The following is a 21,977-nucleotide window of genomic DNA, read 5'->3' on the forward strand; positions in this document are numbered from 1 at the left end:
TTTATATATAGTAATGTATATCTGTTAATCTCCTACTTCTCATTTATCCCTCCCCCACTTCCCCATTTGGTAATCATTTGTTTTCTTTGTCTGTATGTTTCTGTTTTGCAAATAGATGCATTTGTATTATTTTTTTAGATTCCACAGATTAGTGATATAGTAATATTTGTCTTTGTTTAACTTACTTCACTTAGTATAATAGGTCCATCCATGTTGTTGCAAATGGCAATCTTTCTGGAATGATATTTTCTGACCAGTAATATTGAAGTGTGGGATTCCCTCATGGCTCAGTCAGTAAAGAATCTGCCTGCAATGCAGGAGACCTGGGATCAATTCCTGGTTGGGAAAGATCCCCTGGAGAAGGAAATGGCAACCTACTCCAGTATTCCTGCCTGGCGAATCCCATGGACAGAAGAGCCTGGTGGGCTACAGTCTATGGGGTGCAAGAGTCAGACATAAGTTAGTGACTAAGCCAACACCACCACCAATATTGAAGTGTATGAGGCCAAAGTACAGTTATATTTTTGGCACAAGCTTAATAAAGTTACTCTTGAACTAAAGGAATTTTAAAGGCACATATGCATGAAAAAGATTGTTAGTTTCACAAGATCCATTTAGGGCTGAGCCTTCCTTCAAGCAATGACAGAGAGGTGTGGTGTAATTTGATTTTCCAAAGGCTTGTAGTTATTGTTTAGTCACTAAGTCCTGTCTGACTCTTTGAGACCCTGTGGCCTGTAGCTCGCCAGGCTTCTCTGTCCATGGGATTTTCCAGTCCAGAATACTGGAGTGGGTTGCCATTTTCTTCTCCGGGGGATCTTCCTGACCCAGGGATTGAACCATACCTCCTACTTGAGAGGCTGGTCCTTTACCACTGAGCCACCAGGGAAGCCCCTCCAAAGGCTTTGGTTCAGTTCAGTCGCTCAGTCGTGTCTGACTCTCCGCGACCCCATGAATCACAGCATGCCAGGCCTCCCTGTTGCCCTTCAAATGTCACATCACCTGGAATTCCAACATTGGTTGAAATTTCCTTAAAATCACCTATTTTAATCTTACAAGTTATGTGAATTTTATATTCTACTCAATAATGTATGTTTGATGCAATGTGAAAATGTTTATATTATCATTGATTAAGACTAATTTTTAGGAAGGCCTGAATGCTCACTCACTCTTTGATGTATATACCATTCAAAACGAATGACTAGACACAAAGCTTATATCCTTCACAAAAGTTAACTCAAAATGGATCATAGACCTAAATGTATTAATAAATTACAAAGTTGTATAATCCACTGCAAGCACAAATAAAGCACAGTAGTTAATTTCATCTAGAGTTGAGTTGGCCAAATGGTGCAATGAAAAGAACTGTTAGGAGTGTGACTGAAATGACAAATCAAGGAATCTGCAGTGGATAAGGAAGGAGGTGAAAGAAAGAGAGGCAGGTGCATTAGGAATATGTGAAAGTACTTTTGCACTGGAAAGCCCGATAATGAGGACATAACTAACTGTAAGTACAGGAGAATATGGGCAGTGAAGAGAATGCTCGAATCCCTGAATTTGGTGGTGGAAAACGTTCAGGTAATAACAAAGACCAGAATGTGGCTAACTCATCTATGTTAATCTTGTCCTTTCTTCCAGCATTTTTGCAAGTTCAATCATTACCATACTTTAATCAACATATATATGGTTTTTAAATTTTACCTGTTTTATAAAAGAACATTATTATTTCTACTGTTGATAACCTATTTTTTAAAAAGGAATTGAGAGAAGGAAAAATGTTTTCAAAATTAATGGAAGAAACTTACCTAAGTAATCAGCATGTATGTGGTATAATCCTACTATTTTAAAAAAATGACTGCACTGGGAGATGATTCATTCCAGAATGTAATTTGAATAGACAGGAATTTTCATATGGTGCATTTTAAAATGACATTTTCCTTTTTTAGATGGTGTTACAAAATAGAAAAATAATCTAAGATTTTTCAACATTTAAAAAATGCATACCGTCAAGGGAAATTAAAAATAAAAGTTGTAAAGTGCTTTACAGCACATTCTGATGAGTAGTTATATAAACAGTGTAAAATGGGTTTTGAGTAAGATGAGAGAAAAATTAAATGACCTACTTAACTGAGTTGTTGTAGTAGAATAGTGAATTTAGAGCCAGGAGTTCTAGTTCTAAGTTCTTAGAAATAAATAAGAGCAACACAATAGATTATTTTCCTTCTTTTTTGTTAAAATAGTATTTGTGTGACTGATTGGCTATTCTCTGCTAGATAATAAGGTCTATGAAGGCAAGGTCGATGTTTATTTCTAATCATCATTGTCATGTCATATCCAAGTACCTAGCATAGTATACAGAAGGTGGTAAGTGCTCAATCTGTTGAATGCATGAATTGATGGATGGAAATCAGATGACATTACAAGGTGTAGTGGCCTTGCCTTATCCTTTTCAGCATGTAAGTAGTGAGGCCTATGCTGAAATAGTGGTAAATTTATATTTGTTGTTTAGTTGTTACGTTGTGTCGGACTCTTTGCGACCCCATGGACTGAAGCATGCCAGGCTTCCTTGTCCTTCAGTATCTCCAGGAGTTCGGTCAAACTCGTTGAGTCCATTGAGTCGGTGATGCCATCCAACCATCTCATTCTCTGTTGCCCCCTTTTCCTCCTGCCTTCAGTCTTTCCCAGCCTCAGGGTCTTTTCCAATGAGTTGGCTCTTCACATTAGGTGGCTAAAGTATTGGAGCTTCAACTTCAGCATCAGTCTTTCCAATGAATATTCAGGGTTGATTTCCTTTAGAATTGACTGGTTTGATCTCCTTGCAGTCCAAAGGACTCTCAGGAGTCTTCTCCAACACCACAGTTCAAAAGCATCAATTTGGTGCTCAGTTTTCTTTATGGTCCAACTCTCACATTTGTACATGATGATTGGAAAAATCGTAGTTTTGATTATATGGAACTTTGTCACCAAAGTGATGTCTCTGCTTTTTAATACACTGTCTATATTTGTCGTATAAAGAAAGATATAAATAGGTTGAAGCACGTCACTTTGACAGTTGTAAGCATTTTATTAATTCAAAAGAATACTGAAGTATGCTGTTTGAACTGCAGACATGAGATTGAACACATTCTCATACAGCCCTTCAAGTGAATGCTCACTTGCAGAATGCTGTGTCAGTTTCTCCTAAAATCTAAGTTATAATTTTAAATCTTCTAAGAATTGTTCCATTCCATTCCATTCCGTCACTCAGTCGTGTCCGACTCTATGCGACCCCGTGGACTGTAGCCTACCAGGCTTCTCCGTCCATGGGATTCTCCAGGCAAGAATACTGGAGTGGGTTACCGTTTCCTTCTCCAGGGGATCTTCCCGACCCAGGGATCGAACTCGGGTCTCCCGCATTGGAGGCAGACGCTTTAACCTCTGAGCCACCAGGGAAGCCCTCTAAGAATTGTAGATGTTGGTAATGCTCTGAGATTAAAAAGTGATCATTTCATCCTGAAATTCTCATCTTTAATTTTGCTAATTTGCTTCTGATCTTTAATCATTCTGATTTATTGACAGTATAAAAAATTCATTGTTTTGTTTGCTGTTGAACATTAGGCAGTGCGTTTTGGCTCTAACAAAAGACCTTTTCAGTTTTCCACATTGTGTAGCAGACCCTTTCACAAATGTGCTCACATTAACTTTATTTGGAGACTGAGCATATCCAAGTTAGGAGCTAGTTAGTTGTAGATTGTTTAACTCCAGGACCATACTCTAAACACACCACTTGTTTTTATTATGGCTAATGCTTACATTAACTGAAAGTCAAACCCAAATTTTAATATAATATATAGAAACTTCCACATATGACTCTGCTTAGCCTTTTCTTACAAAAATCTGAATGATTTTCCTTTTTCTTCGTTCTGAAATCATGGTTTTAGGCTTGTTCCTACCTCTTTCTGTAATGCTTTTGTATTGGGGATTTGTCCTCTTCTACTTTCTCTGTATTCCACTGCTACTTAAGAATGCATTTTGCTTCAAAACTTTCCTCTCCCAACTGCATCTATCTTTCTGTTATATAAGGGGAGAGGAGGGGTAAGTTTAAGATAAAATAAAAAATGCTGTATCCAATTGTCTGCTCACTAAAAGTTCTATAATGTAAAATATTTAAAAATTTTTTTCCATCTTTTAAATGAAGATTTTTATAGAAAATTTATATTTTGGTACTTTTTATATAAAGTTTTTTTAAGCTTTTAATATGTTTTTTCATAAAATACAAAGAAATAGAAGAAAAATAAATCTTAAACTTTTTATGTTTCCCCAATCTTTTTTGTATTGTATATCTGATACATAGTTGTTTACATTGATTTTTTATAAACCCAGGTTTGATCCCTGGGTTGGGAAGGTCCCCTGGAGAAGGACCTACTCCAGTATTCTTGCCTGGGAAATACCGTGGACAGAAGAGCCTGGCGGGCTACGTACAGCCCATGGGGTCACAGAGGAGGACGCAATTGAGCAACAGAGCAAGCACACACATGTTCTGAACCTCATTATGTGGATATCTGCTTATAACATTTGAAAAGTTTGGTGGCGCCTTGGTGGTTATTTACAAAGTTGGAACAAAGTGTGCTTGAATGCTTTATTGTGTATAAACAATAAAACTGTTTTATTATGTATAAGTTATATTTGAAACGTTCAGAAGAAGGAAAATGATTTGTCATCTTTAAGGAAAAGTCTTTCTGTGCTAGAGCATAATTTTTAAATATTCTGCATGATGGTATTTCTGACAGAAACGGAAATCTTTGTTGTCCCTGTGATTATCCAGGCAGTGACATTCTCATCCAAAGATCTGACAGAAAACTGGAGGTGTCCCTGTGTGTGACTAAAGTGTTAGTTTCTCCTTCTTGAGTAGGCCCCGGAAGCCCAGTATTACGGAAATATCTGAGTCATAGTGAGTGGAGGTTCCAGTTTTAGCTCAGTCATCAACTAGGTCTGTTACTTTATGGGTGTGATACATATTTGCTTGCCTCAGTTTCTTTATCCATAAAATGAAGAGTTTGAACACAATGGTATTCAGCCAGTGAAAAAAAGGAATTGAGTTCTTTGCTAGATTTGGCTCTACTTAGCTGAAAATAAAATTCTTAAAATTTAAAATGTAAGGTGTTTAGGTATGTGGGTTGTGGGTGTGTGCTCATGTGTGTGTGGGTATGTGTGTGTAATGAGGCAACTAGTTGAAATGCCAGCCTGAATGGGATGCTCACATGTGTCATTGCTCTCTGCCGAGTCCAGATGTATCACTGTCACATCTCTAGACATCTTTTGACTCTAGGAAATAACCATTTTCTACTTCAAAGGTTAAGGTTAAATCAAATTTGGATATAATTTTTACTTGGCATGATAAACCTTTTTTTTTTCATAGAAGAAACAGTACTTGCTTGTTACTTTCTTCTTCTATAATAGAAGTTCCATTATTCATATATAGTTTTTTAATAGTCTCATTGAGGCAGATCAGTTATAGGTGAAGGAATGAGCTAACTTTTTGAGAGATTATGATATATTTTTTTCTTTGTACGTAGGTGCTATTGTGAAACTGTATATGTCAAGACTTCAAGAGGTTTTGCATGGGTGTATACTATATTTTCATTTCTCTTGGGTTTGTATCCAGGAGTGGAATTGCTGGGTCATATATAACTCTGTGTTTAACATTTTGCTGCTGTGCTGTGCTTAGTTGTGTCCAACTCTTTGAGACCCCACAGACTGTAGTCTACCAGGCTCCTCTGTCCATGAGGATTCTCCAGGCAAGAATACTGGAGTGGGTTGCCATGCCCTTTTCTAGGGGATCTTCCCAACACAGAGATCAAACCCAGGTCTCCCTCATTGCGGGTAGACATTTTGAGGAATTGCCAAATTGTTTTTCAGAGTAACTGCATCATTTTACATTTCTATCAGGAAAATATATGTTTCATTTTCTCTACATCCTCATCAACAATTGTTATTGTATATTTTTCTTATTATAGCCATTTAGGTGTGTGTGAGGTACTATCTCATTGCAGTTTTGATTTCCCTTTCCCTAATAGCTAGTGGTATTGAACATCTTTTCATAGGTTTATTGGCTCTTTGTGTATCTTCTGATATCTTCTTTGGGAAAATGTCTACTCAGATCCTTTGTCCATTTTGGAACTGGGTTGTCTTTTTATTATTGAGTAGTTAAAATTCTTGGTACATGCTAGACCCTCCCTGATCAGATATATAATTTGTGAGTATTTTCTCCAGTTTGGTGGCTTGTCATTTTGCTCCCTTGATGATTTAGAGTCCAAATTATCTGTGTTTTTGCTGTTCTGTTTTTTTGATCACTTGTGCTTTTGGTGTCTTATCAAAGAAACCATTGCCTAACCCAAAGTCACAAATGTTTCCTTCCAACAGTTTTTCTAGCTTAGCTCTTGGTATTTAGTCTGTGATCCATTTTGAGTTAATTTTTCTATATAGAGTGAGGTAGGGATACAATGTCATGTTTTTGGTCTTATGATATCCAGTTGTCCCTGCACTATTAGTTGAAAGACTACTCTTTCCCTATTTGAATGGTCTTGGTGCCCTTAATGAAAATCAGTTGATCAGATATGTATGAGCTTGTTTCTGGACTCTCTCCTCTTAGATTAACCTGTATCTATTTTATGCCTATAGTATATTGTCTTGATTACTGTAGCTTTGCAGTGCGTTTTGAAGATAGAAAATGTGAGTCTTCCAACTTTGTTTTTTATTTTTGAAACTGTTTTAACTATGCTGGGTCTCTTGCATTTCCATACGAATGTTATATGGGTTTTAAAATGTAGTTCTATATTTAAGGTTTTTTTGGTATTTTGTAAGGGCACACCTCACTGACTTGATTTCTTAAGATTCTGGAATTTGGATATAATTGAAATGAGATATTTTGTTAAGTATGTTTGATGTCACAGGGAACAACTTGATTTCCTCCTCCTATTTTATAATAATCTATTCCCTTTCTCCTACATGATTGTTAAATGTTACAAAATTGACCTTGAAATATAATTATTTAACTTTACATAGAGGAGTAGTTAAATATTTCAGTTCACCATTAGTTTAGGCCCAGTGAACAAGTACTTCCTTTAACACTGGCTTTTGTATCATTTTATGTAGGTGATGCAGTTTAATGGGACAAAATATGGGTTTTGTCTTCAGACAAAAGTTTGAGTGCTGACTTACTCATTTTTTGTTGTGTAACCTTGGACCAGTGTTCAAATTATCTGAGCTTTACTATTCTTGTCCATGAAGTAGTATCCCTATTTCTGTCAACCTACATTGTCATGAGAATGGAAAGAGATAATGTATGTAAAGAACCTGCTACTTAGTAGGTATTGTAAAAATTATTATTGTTATTGTCATGATAATGGTTATTATTAATGTCTTAAAGTTTGAATGGCACTGATTTACTAAATATTTTGAGACTTGTTTTCCTGTTGTTGAGCACTAGGAGATGAAGAAAAGTCATTCTAATAGAACAGAGGGTAAAAAATTGAACAGAATGTCTCCAGTTTTTGTGCCTATTATCTTAAGATTTATTCTCTTCATTGAAATTTGAGAAAAGATTGAGCAGCTGATGTAGGAGATACTTTTTTTTGCTTCACATGATTTAAAGAATATTGTCTTCCCTTCACTCTCTTTATGTTCTTATTGACCTGCATTCAAGTTGTACTTATTTTACATACCATAAGACATTATTGTAATTTTGTATATGCATTATTTATTTAGATTTACCCACATATTTATATTTCTATTGTTTTTTAGTCCTTCTATTTCTTGAATCATCTTGAACCATTTTCTTTCAGAATTTTCAGTGGCAATAAATTTTCTGTCTTTCACCTTCACCTTTTGAAGGGTAATTTTCTTAGTTATAGAATGCTGTGTGCAATTGCTTTTCATTCTTTAATTTCTGATTGATTAAAAAAGTAGATTCTGGTTCTTTGGTGAAATTATTAACCTTGACATATATTTTTCATATTTATTTTGAAAATTTTGTCTGATATCTAGGGTATTCATGGATTTTTTTCTATTGTCTCTTTTTTCCTGTTGGTTGTCTTTTTTGGTATATCTCGTAGTTTGTCTTTGAAAGCTTGACATTGCATAGGAAAACCTGTATTTCCATTTCTGGAGATTCAGGCAGCTAGAATGGAGGAAATATCACTTCAGCATGATTAAGGGCTAAGCATTGCCTGAATACAAAACTTGTTTCAAATTTTGTCAGTATTAGTTTACCTTTAGTTTACCCTTGCTCCTGGAGCGTGATGTTCCAGGAGACACAACAGAAAGGCTACTGAAAGCTCCGTTGAACAAACACAGGCTTGAGGTCACTTCTCTATGATTTCATTTTCTCTAGGATCTTTGCCCCTTCAGTTTTGGCTGGTTTGGTAGGCTCAAATTCCAATATCTGTCTACTTATCCCCATGACCTTGTCAAAATCTCTGCTAGCTTCTCTGCCTCTAGACAGCCTTCCTCTGTCAGCTTCTTGGGCTTTTCCATCTCTTGTCCAGCTTGACTTGAGTCTCAGCACATGTCCTCAGTAAAAGTAGCGTAAAAAGTACTGTGCTCACCTTAGTGAGCTTCCTTTCTTTCTAAATCTTAGATTATCAAATCTGGCTGTCTTAGGTGCTCTCCAATGTCATCAGATAGATCCTTTTTTTTTTTTTTTTTAATACCCCACTTTTCTGGTTGTTCTTGGAAAGCAGCAGTGATATGCCATAAGCTGCATTATTAGCTAGAAACAGTACTTCCTCAGCTTACTTTCTTTGTATTAAAGCTGTTTTCTGAATAATGAATCATGAAAAATTCTACTGTCTGGTGTCAAGAGTGTGATTGGCAGGTTTTGTGGTTAAGGCTGCCTGGATAAATGGAACTGCCAAGTTTCATTGGTTTTTCATTTGCCTCACCTTCAATTACATGTCTCATCATTTCTTTAATTTCATAATTTTACCTATTTTAATGAAGGCAATATTTCATTGATGCTTTTGAACAAATGGATATTTTAATATAGATAGTAAGGCTTTTGATAAACTACTACTATTTAAATTTTGTATTAAAATGAGAGTCCCTTGTACCGCAAGGAGATCCAACCAGTCCATTCTAAGGGAGATCGATCCTGGGTGTTCACTGGAAGGACTGATGCTAAAGCTGAAATTGCAATACTTTGGCCACCTCATGCGACGAGTTGACTCACTGGAAAAGACTCTGATGCTGGGAAGGGTTGGGGGCGGGAGGAGAAGACGACCGAGAATGAGATGGCTGGATGGCATCACCGACTCTGTGGACATGAGTTTGAGTGAACTCCGGGAGTTGGTGATGGACAGGGAGGCCTGGCGTGCTGTGATTCATGGGGTCGCAGAGAGTCGGACACGACTGAGCGACTGAACTGAACTGAATAATACTAGAATACACAATGAAACCTGAATTTTAAGCAGTCGTATTAAAAAATAAAAATAAAATGCTGTTTTATAAGGATTAATATGAAAAATAATGAAAGACTTAAGATAATAGTGTATCTCTTATTTATCTTTTTGTTTCTCTTGACTACTACATATTATTTAAATGTGTCTTTTTGGATGATTGTGGGAAAAATAAAATAGTGTCTTAAAAAGTGCCTCTATTATGGCTTATGAATATGATCATAAATATAGCTAGACATACTATTATTAGAATTTATAAGTGGATTATTAATGTAAAAGAAACCCATCTGTATGCACTAACCAGAGAATCAGATGCTAAATCTAGACTTAGTAAGAAAACCCTTAGATTCCTTTCTTCCTTACGCCCTCATTTGCTTGTTGTGATGAAGGACCTTTAGGGGCTAAGCTATTATAGCATGTGATGGGAAATGCTGCCTAATAGTCAAGGAAAGAGGGCCATCTTTGACTTATGTTTCATTGTATATACCTCACAGATCTTTATCTAGAGGGAGCTTAAGTGGCCAAAGGGCCTTAGTTCCTGTGCTCTGAAATCTACTGAGGCTTTTGTGGTTAGGACCTGTTTTCCAGGGTCTCCCAGCCCTTGGGTGAGAGAAGCAGGGATACTAAAACAGGCCTACCCATCCCCGGGAGTCAGGGAACTCTCTAAGGGCTATCTGGCTTGAGCACTGCCTGATGTCTTGCTGAACCTTCCTTAGGTTGTAGAGCAATCCAGGAGGGTTCCCCCAACCTTGCTTCTCTCTCTCCTTCAACTCTGTATTGTGATCTGTCTGCTTTCCCTGGATGCCTCTCTATTTTCTCTGTTAGGAATTTCCATACAGAATTTCTCCTACAGGAATAAGATTCTTGAATGTTTAATCCTGTCTTGGCATCTTGTCTGCTTCTCTGGGGACCTAGACTAACACATTCTCCCACTATTTCTATAAAAAGATACTATCATGTGAAATTACTAAGGAGAGAAAAGATGCTTACTATAATCTGAATGACAACAATATTCTAATACTGCTGGAATCTTAAGCTTAGAACAATTAGAACTTTATGGAGAGGTACTGAATTATCACTGTTGTCAGATAAGGAGCTCATGTTCTAAAAAAGTGTCAGTTTACTGAGGAAGATTGGGTGGCTGTTAAGTATTAAGTTCATAAGTCAACTCTGAGATATCTAAGGATATTTAATAAGAAATTAGAAGGAAATATCTCTAAGGATGTGTTGATAGCTGTCATATTGTTGAAAACCAGAATTATTCAATTATTAATAAGTATTATAATAGCAGATTTGTTCATTGCAAATATTTGGTCATTCTTTGAATTCATAGGATTTTTACAAGAGGGCTTATATTTTGTATGTTATTGTTAAAATTCTTCTTTCTTTGCAGAATCATAGTGAGAGATTCGTTTTCATCGCGGAGTGGTTTGATCCAAATGCTTCACTATTTCGACGTTATGAGCTTTTATTTTACCCCGGGGATGGGTCTGTTGAAATGGTAAATGAGCCTTTCTTTGCTTAAAAGTTGGCAAACGGAGTAAAGGTGGGATTGGGGGAGGAATAGGATTGCCTTTTTTTCTAGTTGTGTCTATGTGAGATGATGAATGTTCATGGAATTTTTGTGGTCATCTCTTCATGATGTATATGAGTCAAATCATTATGCCATACTCCTTAAACTCATATATTAATCATATCTCAACGAACCTGAAAGAAAAAAATAAAATACATTATTTTTATTTGGGAAATTAAAAAAAATTTTGGCATTATAATTCCATTACAAGAAGATACTTTGTGCCTTTATTTTTTTAATAGAAATTGTTTTTTCAGTTAGAAAACTGAAGTAGGGTTATTCATGTTTTGTATTAATCAATAGTCAAGTGGTTGTAGATAAAATTATCACGGTCATAAATGTCACCATTGTTGAATGCTGTTATCACTACAAAAAGTCAGATTATAGAAGGTTGAGCCAAGAGATCCTGCTTATTTCTTTGTGTCCCTTTCCTGACAGTCTCTTTTGCAGGCTGACCTATCTGGTATTGGGATTTTGTGTAGGCAAGAAAGGAGAAATTTGGCATCTTGGAGGCATTAATTTGCTACCATGATTTGGAAATAAACAAAAATTTCTATTCAGGGTTTAAAAGTATTAAATTTGTAATTTTTATGTTATTACTGGATTAGGCTAGGAAATGGATGTTATAAAAGAAATTATTACTTGTATTTGTAGCAAAAATGAAACAATATGTAACTTATGTTTAATAAAGCAGAATTAATAACTTTATTTCTAGTTTATAATAAGGTTAACTTTCCCTGCTGACAATGATTTGTTTTATTGTATTGTTTTTTATTCCAGCATGATGTAAAGAATCATCGCACCTTTTTAAAGCGGACAAAATATGAAGACATTCACCTGGAAGATTTATTTATAGGCAACAAAGTGAACATCTTTTCTCGACAACTGGTGCTGCTTGACTATGGAGATCAATACACAGCTCGTCAACTGGGCAGTAGGAAAGAAAAGTAAGAAAACTATTATGTAATCTTTTTTAAAATTCTTAGAACATTTTGTCTGTCTTGGTACCAAATTCGAATTTCTTGTTTCTAGCCTGTGTTTTTTATAGTATAAGTATTTTTCAGTGATCCAATTCAGTGTTAGGACATTTTTAGAATTCTGTGGAGCAGATTCTGTAATTTTTTTCTCACTTAGATAATAAAGTGATACCCATGGTCTTAGACTGTGATTACTTTCTGGAGGGAAAATTGCAAATCTTTTATATACACCCTCATCATTCTTCTAATTGGGAGCTAAGACTTTAAGTCTTGGTTTATGGGGCAAAAGTAGTGAGTGCCATAAGCTCAATGGAAACTCAGAAAAAAGTATTAATATCTGTTAGCAGTTTTTATATCAGACATTGTGTTAAAATGATTTCTATGCATCATTTGTTTAAGCCCCACAACAACCTAAATACAAAGGCTAATAATATTATTATGGAGAAGGAAATGGCGATCCACTCCAGTACTATTGACTGGAAAATCCCGTGGACAGAGGAGCCTGGTAGGCTACAGTCCATGGGGTCGCAAAGAGTCGGACACGACTGAGCAACTTCACTTCACTTCAATAATATTATTGTTAATTCCACTCTGTAGATGGAGAAGGTGAGGCTTAGAGACATTAGGTAACTTGCTGAAGATCGCAGAGTAGAGGCAAGATTAAAGTCCAGTGTCTGTATGAATCAAGAATGGGAGTATTTAATCACAGGAGAATGAGTAAAACCTGCAAAATGGTTGTCTTCTTTCTGTCTCAATTCAGATTTCTGTCTCCTGTGGCACCTGGCACATCTCCTCACTCATTACAAGCACCTTATCTGTGTTAGGTAAACAAATCATTGAATAACAGTTTAAAATTTATTATCTACTCTTTCCTTTTTGTCATTCCCCCCATTTTCAAATGATGACCATTGATCTAATTGACAAAGATGTTTTTGTCTTGCTGACTAAATCGCTAAGTCTTGTCTGACTTTTTGCGACCCCATGGGCTGCAGCATGCCAGGCTCCCTTGTCCTTCACTATCTCCTGGAGTTTGCTCAAACTCATGTCCATTGAGTCGGTGATGCCATCCAGCCATCTCATCCTCTGTTGCCCCCTTCTCCTCCTGCCCTCAATCTTTCCCAGCATCAGGTCTTTTTCAGTGAGTTGGTTCTTCACATCAGGTGGCCAAAGTATTGGAGATTCAGCTTCAGCATCAGTCCTTCCAATGAATATTCAGGACTGATTTCCTTTAGGATGGACTGGTTTGATCTCCTTGCAGTCCAAGAACTGCAAGAGTCTTCTCCAGCACCACAAGACTGCTTTTAATATAAATTGTCCAATTTTGAGTTTTATTCACAGATATCTGATAAATATTGACTGATCAATTGAAGACAATATTTATTTTAAAAAGAAAAAAATGTACAAAAAGATTGTGATACAAAGAAATTTAATCCATCTTGGGATCACAACTGCCTCCCAAAAGTTCATTATATTGTGCCTCAAGCAATGCAGTATTCACAGGAGCTGCCCCACAAAATTGACTGAATGAACGATACATCTTTGAACACAGTTGTGTCTGGAGAAGAGCTTCTGGCTGGCTGCTTCCCTGCCTTCTCCTCTCCCTCCCATTGTGTGTTGCTCCTCCTGTGATGTGGAGAAACTACAGCATGGTGTCTCTCTCGTCTTCTCTCTTCATTGTTTGTCAAAGCTACATTTGTCATTCTGACTTTTCCTCAGTTTTGATTTAGAAGAGAGACAGAACAAGTTGGAGTTGTAGCTGAAAATTAGGCTATCCAGAAAACATTACTAAAATGACATTGTAATTTTTAATTTCTGCATTTATGAGTTTGCAGCTTTCTGAGTCTAGCTTGAACTGTATTTGAAATGGAATTTTCATTCTTTGGTCATCTTTCCAGGCTCTAGTTTCTGTGGCTTATATTCTGTGCTCTTATGCTGACTTGAGGGATTCTTTGTATTTGTGGAGTCATTGTTGCAGTAATGAAGAATAGGGATCACTGGTGGGAGTTAAGGCTATCTGTATAAAAAACTCAAAAAAACTATTTAATTCTACAGGAAAAAAAAATCTGTCAAACTATTTTTTGAGGTTTGCCACCCAAATAATTGCTGATTACCTAACATCTGAGTCCCCTCATAGTAATATTCTTTCTGTGGTTTTTTAAAAACTCTTTATGATTCTGGAGGTGCTTTGATGCTCAGTGTGGTATTAGTACACAGGTGGTGATGGATCAGTGAGATGGTGAATGATTCATAAAAAAGAAAAACCAAAGATTCCCAGGATAACTCGAAAGAGGAAAAAAAAAAAGAAGAATGTTAGACAAATAAGAATCTCATTATTATGAGATCTACTAATAAAATTCTGTGGGCTTAAGGAAGCATCAACCACAATTCCTTTATTTACAAGAAATAAATATTTATAACTTAAAGTTCCTGAGCACATGCTATATGCCAATCACTGTGGTAGGCATCTCAGTTCATGACTACTTCAAGTTTTCATTTAAACTAGCAAAAATAGGTAAATGAGGGAGACAGGGTTAATAGTATGACCCAATCAAAGTAAAATCTATAGCAATTATATATACATATATATATGACCCAATCAAAGTAAAATCTATAGCAATTATATATATATATATATGACCCAATCAAAGTAAAATCTATAGCAGTTCTTATGCTGCTGCTGCTAAGTCACTTCAGTCGTGTCCGACTCTGTATGACCCCATAGACGGAAGCCCACCAGGCTCTCCTGTCCCTGGGATTCTCCAGGCAAGAACACTGGAGTGGGTTGCCATTTCCAAATGTATATTAATTATTATATCTGTAGTATGGAGAAGGCAATGGCAACCCTCTCCAGTTCTCTTGCCTGGAAACTCCCATTGATGGAGGAGCCTGGTAGGCTGTGGTCCGTGGGGTCGCTAAGAGTTGGACATGACTGAGCGTCTTCACTTTCTCTTTTCACTTGCAACATTGGAGAAGGAAATGGCAACCCACTCCAGTGTTCTTGCCTGCAGAATCCCAGGGACGGGGGAGCCTGGTGGGCTGCCATCTATGGGGTCACACAGAGTCAGACACGACTTCAGTGACTTAGCAGCAGAAGCATATCTATAGTAATTATTATATATATTATATATTGTATATATAGCAAAGTAAAATCTACATCAATTATTATATATTATATATAAAGTCTGATTTTTCTACAGTGAATGTTGTTGTTTCGATTTTGTAGAATAGTTCAGTAACTTGGCCATTGTCACACAGCTACAAAGAAAGGGAAACAAGTAAATCTCGTCGTGTTTGACTTTAAAACTCATTCTCAATTAAACCTCTAATTAATATATTGGTAAATATTATTGAATGGATTGATTTAAAAATAGGAGTAGAATAATGTGAAGGCAGATTTTAAATATTTGGGCTTTATAAATATAATTAAAATATGTGCAGTATTATATTTTTACTGACTGAAATTGTTTTGCCATTTTGTCTTCTGATTCTTTCCTAACTGCAAGTGGGTTCAATCCAGCAGCCATTTGGGTTACTTAAATAAGCTTCTTCAGAATTAAAGAGGTTTTATAAAAAATATATTGTTTCATTTAAATGACCAAAGACGTAGGCGTATGGAGAAATACATGCATGTCTATCATGGTCCCATGGAAATATCTTGTATGTAATAATTGTAACTTAGCCTAGCTTTCAGTTTTATATAGTGTCAAGGAGAATTTATGAACTAATTACATCCCTATTATGTTTATCATACTCAACTCCTTTCTTTCTGGAGTAAAGCCTATTGGAGAGGGAGGAGTAAAGCTGATCTCTGTGGTGCCTATCTGTTAATTTTGAGGCACTTATCAAGATAATTCTATTCTATATAATTCAATTTAGCTCACAAACTAGCCTCAGCTTTCAAATTCCTCTTAATTGTAGAAATCTGACATTTGATTCACATTTCTATTCTCTTTTTTTAAAATCTCCGTATTGAGGTATAATGGACAAACATAAAGCTGTAAATATTTAACACAACTTTGGAGTTTGGAGATAAGTATAAACCTGTGAAACCATTACCACAATCAAGGATGTAAATTTATTTATCACCTTCAAAACTTCCCTCCCTCCCTCTTATTATTTTTTACATTGATTTTTCTTTTGCTGTAAGAGAACATAATGAAAGATCTACTCACTTAGCTAATTTTCAATTTGTTCCCTTTATAAAGCTCCTCAAATCAATTGGATAAATGTTATTAGTTGTTAATGAGTCAGAGTATTTGATTTTTTAAATTGTTTTCTTTCCATTTTTGTCTTTTTAAAATTTTTTCTCTCTGTTTTTTTAAAGAGTATTTGATTTACATTTTATATGGTAAAAAATGAATCGGTGGGCTTCCCTGTGACACTGCTGCTGCTGCTAAGTCGCTTCAGTTGTGTCTGACTCTGTGCTGCCCCATAGACGGCAGCCCACCAGGCTCCGCCGTCCCTGGGATTCTCCAGGCAAGAACACTGGAGTGGGTTGCCATTTCCTTCTCCAATGCATGAAAGTGAAAAGTGAAAGTGAAGTCACTCAGTCGTGTCCGACTCTTCGTGACCCCATGGACTGCAGCCTACCAGGCTCCTCTGCCCATGGGATTTTCCAGGGAAGAGTACTGGAGTGGGGTGCCATTGCCTTCTCCACCCTGTGGCACTAGTGGTAAAGAATCTGCCTGCCGATGCAGGAGACCCAAGAGATTTGAGTTCAATTCCTGGGTCGGGAAGATCCCCTGGAGTGGGAAATAGTAACCTGTTCCAGTATTCTTGCCTGGAAAATTTCATGGACAGAGGAGCCTGGCAGGCTGCAGTCCATGGGGCCGCAGAGAGTCAGACATGACTGAGTGACTGAGCAATGAATTGATGCTTTATAGTTTTACTTTTCAGACGTAAAGACATCATACAGTCTTCTTGTCATCTCTTGGGTTCAATTAGTCTCATTCTCCTTCTGATTTTTAACTGATGGAGCACTGATGTAGGTGCCAGATGTGATTCAAAGTAAAGTACTGGTTTAGGCTGTCTACTGTAAGCCGCCTCTGGGAGTGGTTGAGATTTTCTTCCTGCCTGCTTCAGTCACAGGGCCATCCAGTTCTCTTAATTATAAGGGTTAATTAGCCCTTGCTAACTGGTGAACGCCACCTGATGTCAGTTCCCCCTGTAAATGGTAGCTTCCCTCTGCCCTGAGTAGCCAGGGCTTTGCCGCATCCTGCCCACTGTCTGCCCCACATGGTGAGGTGTTGCTCCAGAACCCTGCTTCAGGCATGTAAATGCCTCTCATCCATTAAACCACTGAGATCTCTGTTGGTTTCTCTGGCTCTTTCTCCTGTCTTGAGGCCTGGCAACTAACTACAAGGCTTACAGGCCTGTGGGTGCAGCCCAGCAACCTTACATGGCAAAGAGTCATTGTACATTTGATTAGGATTACAGGCCTTGAGATGGGGAAATTATTCTGGATCATCCCTATAGCCACAGTGTAATCACAGGAGTCCATAAAACCAGAGAACCTTAACTGGCTGCAGAGAACCGGAGTGATGCCAGTGTGAGAAGGACCTTGTCTCCATTGTTGGCTTAGAAGATAGAAGGAGACCACAGCTGAGGAGGGAGAGCCTTAACTGTCTTTCTCAAGAGTAGGTTTGACTGATAATATATTTTTTGTTGATATCTTTTTATCATCACATTACTTTCAGCTTTGTTAAGTTCTATTTTAGATATATCTCTTATAAACAGAGTGTCGCTCCTTAAAAAAACGTGCTGTCTGAACCCTCTAAATTTTCACTGGTAAGATTAGTATGTAAGACAGAGTGCCTGATGAACTGTGGACAGAGGTTCATGACGTTGTACAGGAGACAGGGATCAAGACCATCCCCAAGAAAAAGAAATGCACAAAAGCAAAATGGCTGTCTGAGGAGGCCTTACAAATAGCTGAGAAAAGAAGAGAAGCGAAAAGCAAAGGAGAAAAGGAAAGATATACCCATTTGAATGCAGAGTTCAAAAGAATAGCAAGGAGAGATAAGAAAGCCTTCCTCAGTGATCAGTGTAAAGAAATAGAGGAAAACAACAGATTGGGAAAAACGAGAGATCTCTTCAAGAAAATTAGAGAGACCAAGGGAACATTTCATTCTAAGATGGGCACAATAAAGGACAGAAATGGTATGGACCTAACAGAAGCAGAAGATTTTAAGAAGAGGTGGCAAGAATACACAGAAGAACTATATTAAAAGATCTTCATGACCCAGATAATCACGATGGTGTGATCACTCACCTAGAGCCAGACATCCTGGAATGTGAAGTCAAGTGGGCCTTAGAAAGCATCACTACAAACAAAGCTAGTGGAGGTGATGGAATTCCAGTTGAGCTATTTCAAATCCTGAAAGATGATGCTGTGAAAGTGCTGCACTCAATATGCCAGCAAATTTGGAAAACTCAGCAGTGGCCACAGGACTGGAAAAGGTCAGTCTTCATTCCAATCCCAAAGAAAGGCAATGCCAAAGAATGCTCAAACTACGGCACATTTGCACTCATCTCACACGCTGGTAAAGTCATGCTCAAAATTCTGCAAGCCAGGCTTCAGCAATATGTGAACCGTGAACTTCCAGATGTTCAAGCAGGTTTTAGAAAAGGCAGAGGAAGCAGAGATCAAATTGCCAACATCTGCTGGATCATGGAGAAAACAAGAGAGTTCCAGAAAACCATCTATTTCTGCTTCATTGACTATGCCAAAGCCTTTGACTGTGTGGATCACAATAAACTGTGGAAAATTCTGAAACAGTTGGGAATACCAGACCACCTGACCTACCTCTTGAAAAACCTGTATGCAGATCAGGAATCAAGATTTCTGGGAGAAATATCAATAACCTCAGATATGCAGATGACACCACCCTTATGGCCGAAAGTGAAGAAGAACTAAAGAGCCTCTTGATGAAAGTGAAGGAGGAGAGTGGAAAAGTTGGCTTAAAGCTCAACATTCAGAAAACTAAGATCATGGCATCTGGTCCCATCACTTCATGGCAAATAGGGAAACAGTGGCTGATTATATTTCTGGGCTCCAAAATCACTGCAGATGCTGATTGCAGCCATGAAATTAAAAGACGCTTACTCCTCAGAAGGAAAGTTATGACCAACCTTGATAGTATATTAAAAAGCAGAGACATTCCTTCGCCAACAAGTCAAGTCAATTCCGTCTAGTCAAGGCTATGGCTTTTTCCGTGGTCATGTATGGATGTGAGAGTTGGACTGTGAAGAAGGCTGATCGCTGTAGAATTGATGCTTTTGAACTGTGGTGTTGGAGAAGACTCTTGAGAGTCCCTTGGACTGAATAGATTCCAACCAGTCCATCCTAAAGGAAATCAGTCCTGAGTGTTCATTGGAAGGACTGATGTTGAGGCTTAAACTCCAATACTTTGCCACCTGATGTGAAGAAATGACTCATTTTAAAAGACCGTGATGCTGGGAAAGATCGAAGGCAGGAGGAGAAGGGGGTGACAGAAGATTAGATGGTTGGATGATATCACAGACTCAATTGACGTGCGTTTGGGTAAATTCTGGGAGTTGGTTATGGATGGACAGGGAGGCCTGGCTTGCTGGGGACCATGGGGTCACAAAGAGTCAGACACGACTAAGCAACTCAACTAAACTGAACTGAAGACTAGTATATGTACATTTACATATGTTGTACTTGTATTTTTGTACATATGTCTAGTATTTTACTGCTTTCCTGTTTTTTTATTTTTTTTCAGGTCATTTTTTTGTTGGTGGTGTTTTTTCCTCTTCAGTTTTTTTCCCTCTGAGTCTTTTATTGAAGACATAACAAATTACTACAAAGTCAGTTGCTTAAACAGTACAAATTTATTATGTTAGTTTAGTAGATGAGAAGTCCAGCACAGATGTCATCAGGCTAAGATCAAGGTGTTGGCAGGCAAGGCTGCGTTTCTTTGTGGAGGCTTTAGGGGAGAATCCGGAGAAGGCAATGGCAACCCACTCCAGTACTCTTCCCTGGAAAAGCCCATGGACGGAGGAGCCTGGTATGCTGCAGTGCATGGGGTCGCTAAGAGTTGGGCATGACTGAGCTACTTCACTTTTACTTTTCACTTTCATGCATTGGAGAAGGAAATGGCAACCCACTCCAGTGTTCTTGCCTGGACAATCCCAGGGACGGGGGAGCCTGGTGGGCTGCTGTCGATGGGGTCGCACAAAATCGGACACAACTGAAGCGACTTAGCAGCAGAAACAGAAGGGGAGAATCCATCTCCTTGCCTGGTCCAGCTCTTGAGGCCTCAAGGAAAGAGAAGCCTCGCTGCCCCAGCTTTGTGACCCATCCCAGCTGAAACCACTCCCCAGCTGACCTAGAGGATCTTGAGAAACTGTAGTTTTAAGCCAATACATTTTGGGGTGGTTTGTTATGCAGCAAGCAGAAAACACAGGTTCCATTCCTCGGTCAGGAATATCCCTTGAGAAGCCAATGGCAGCCCACTCCAGTGTTCTTGCCTGGGAAATCCCATGGACAGAGGAGCCTGGCAGGCTACAGTCCATGGGGTCGCAAAGAGTCAGACATGACTGAACAACTAAACAACAGGTAACAGTGGCACTATTAATATACTTTTGTGGCCCTTTTTTTGTGCTATCTTCACTTTTAAATAATATATATGATTCCTGATGCCTTATTTTCCCTTCAGAATAAGTTTAACTAGTATCTACTGAATAATTAAACAGTGAAGACATGATTGTGCAGTAGTTTGAACATTTTTTGGCATTGCCTTTCTTTGGGATTGGAATGAAAACTGACCTTTTCCAGTCCTGTGGCCACTGCTGAGTTTTCCAAATTTGCTGGCATATTGAATGCAGTACTTTCACAGCATCATCTTTTAGGATTTGAAATAGCTCAACTGGAATCCCATCACCTCCACTAGATTTGTTCGTAGTAATGCTTCCTAAGGCTGACTTGACTTTGCATTCCAGGTTGTCTGTCTCTAGGTGAGTGATCACACCATTGTGGTTATCTGGGTCATGAAGATCTTTTTTGTACAGTTTTTCTGTGTATTCTTGCCACCTCCTAAGATCTTCTGCTTCTGTTAGGTCTATACCATTTCTGTCCTTTATTGTGCCCATCTTAGAATGAAATGTTCCCTTGGTATCTCTAATTTTCTTGAAAAGATCTCTAGTCTTTCCCATTCTGTTGTTTTCCTCTGTTTCTTTGCACTGGTCACTGAGGAAGGCTTTCTTATCTCTCCTTGCTATTCTTTTGAACTCTGCATTCAAATGGGTATATCTTTCCTTTTCTCCTTTGCTTTTCACTTCTCTTCTATTTGTAAGGCCTCCTCAGACAACCATTTTGCCTTTTTTTTCTTGGGGATGGTCTTGATCACTGCCTGCTATACAATGTCACAAACCTCCGTCCATGATTCTTCAGGCACTCTGTCTATTAGATCTAATCCCTTGAATCTGTTTGTCACTTCCACTGTATAATCATAAGGGATTTGATTTTGGTCATACCTGAATGGTCTAGTGGTTTTCCCTATTTTGTTCAATTTAAGTCTGAATTTTGCAATAAGGAGATCATGATTTGAGCCACAGTCAGCACCCGGTCTTGTTTTTGCTGACTGTATAGAGCTTCTCCATCTTTGGCTGCAAAGAATATAATCAATCTGATTTTGGTATTGACCATCTGGTGATGTCCATATATAGAGTTGTCTCTTGTGTTGTTGGAAAAGGGGTTTGCTATGACCAGTGCATTCTCTTGAACTGAACTGACTAAATCAATGCTTTGTCTCCTGTAGGCATTTAAAGAGAAAATCAAACTGCATTTTAAACTAAACTGCAAAATTTTTCACATTGCTTCTTGTTCACTGCCAATATGTCTTATATTTTCTTTAAAAGCTTTGATTCCTGAAGACATTTCTAGAGCTTAGCATAAACAATCATGGGTTAGTTTAACCTTATAATATTTAAACAATTGAGTAACCTCTCTTGGTTTCATTTCCTTGTTAGTAA

General features: G+C 37.7%; 1 protein-coding gene across 5 annotated transcripts in view; it reads left to right on the top strand.

The window, feature by feature from the left end:
- Window positions 1-21,977, top strand: part of NME7 (NME/NM23 family member 7) — a 249,687-nt gene that overhangs the window by 32,021 nt on the left and 195,689 nt on the right. For all 5 annotated transcript variants that reach the window (XM_088845487.1, XM_088845489.1, XM_088845488.1 and 2 more), the window contains 2 exons: window positions 10,825-10,932; window positions 11,785-11,951. In XM_088845487.1, coding sequence (XP_088701613.1) covers window positions 10,825-10,932; window positions 11,785-11,951 — 275 coding nt within the window. The remainder of the gene's footprint in view (window positions 1-10,824; window positions 10,933-11,784; window positions 11,952-21,977) is intronic.

The sequence above is a fragment of the Moschus berezovskii genome, chromosome 17 (assembly GCF_049115385.1).
Source record: "Moschus berezovskii isolate FMDL1 chromosome 17, NW_MosBer_1.0, whole genome shotgun sequence".
NCBI lineage: Eukaryota > Metazoa > Chordata > Mammalia > Artiodactyla > Moschidae > Moschus > Moschus berezovskii.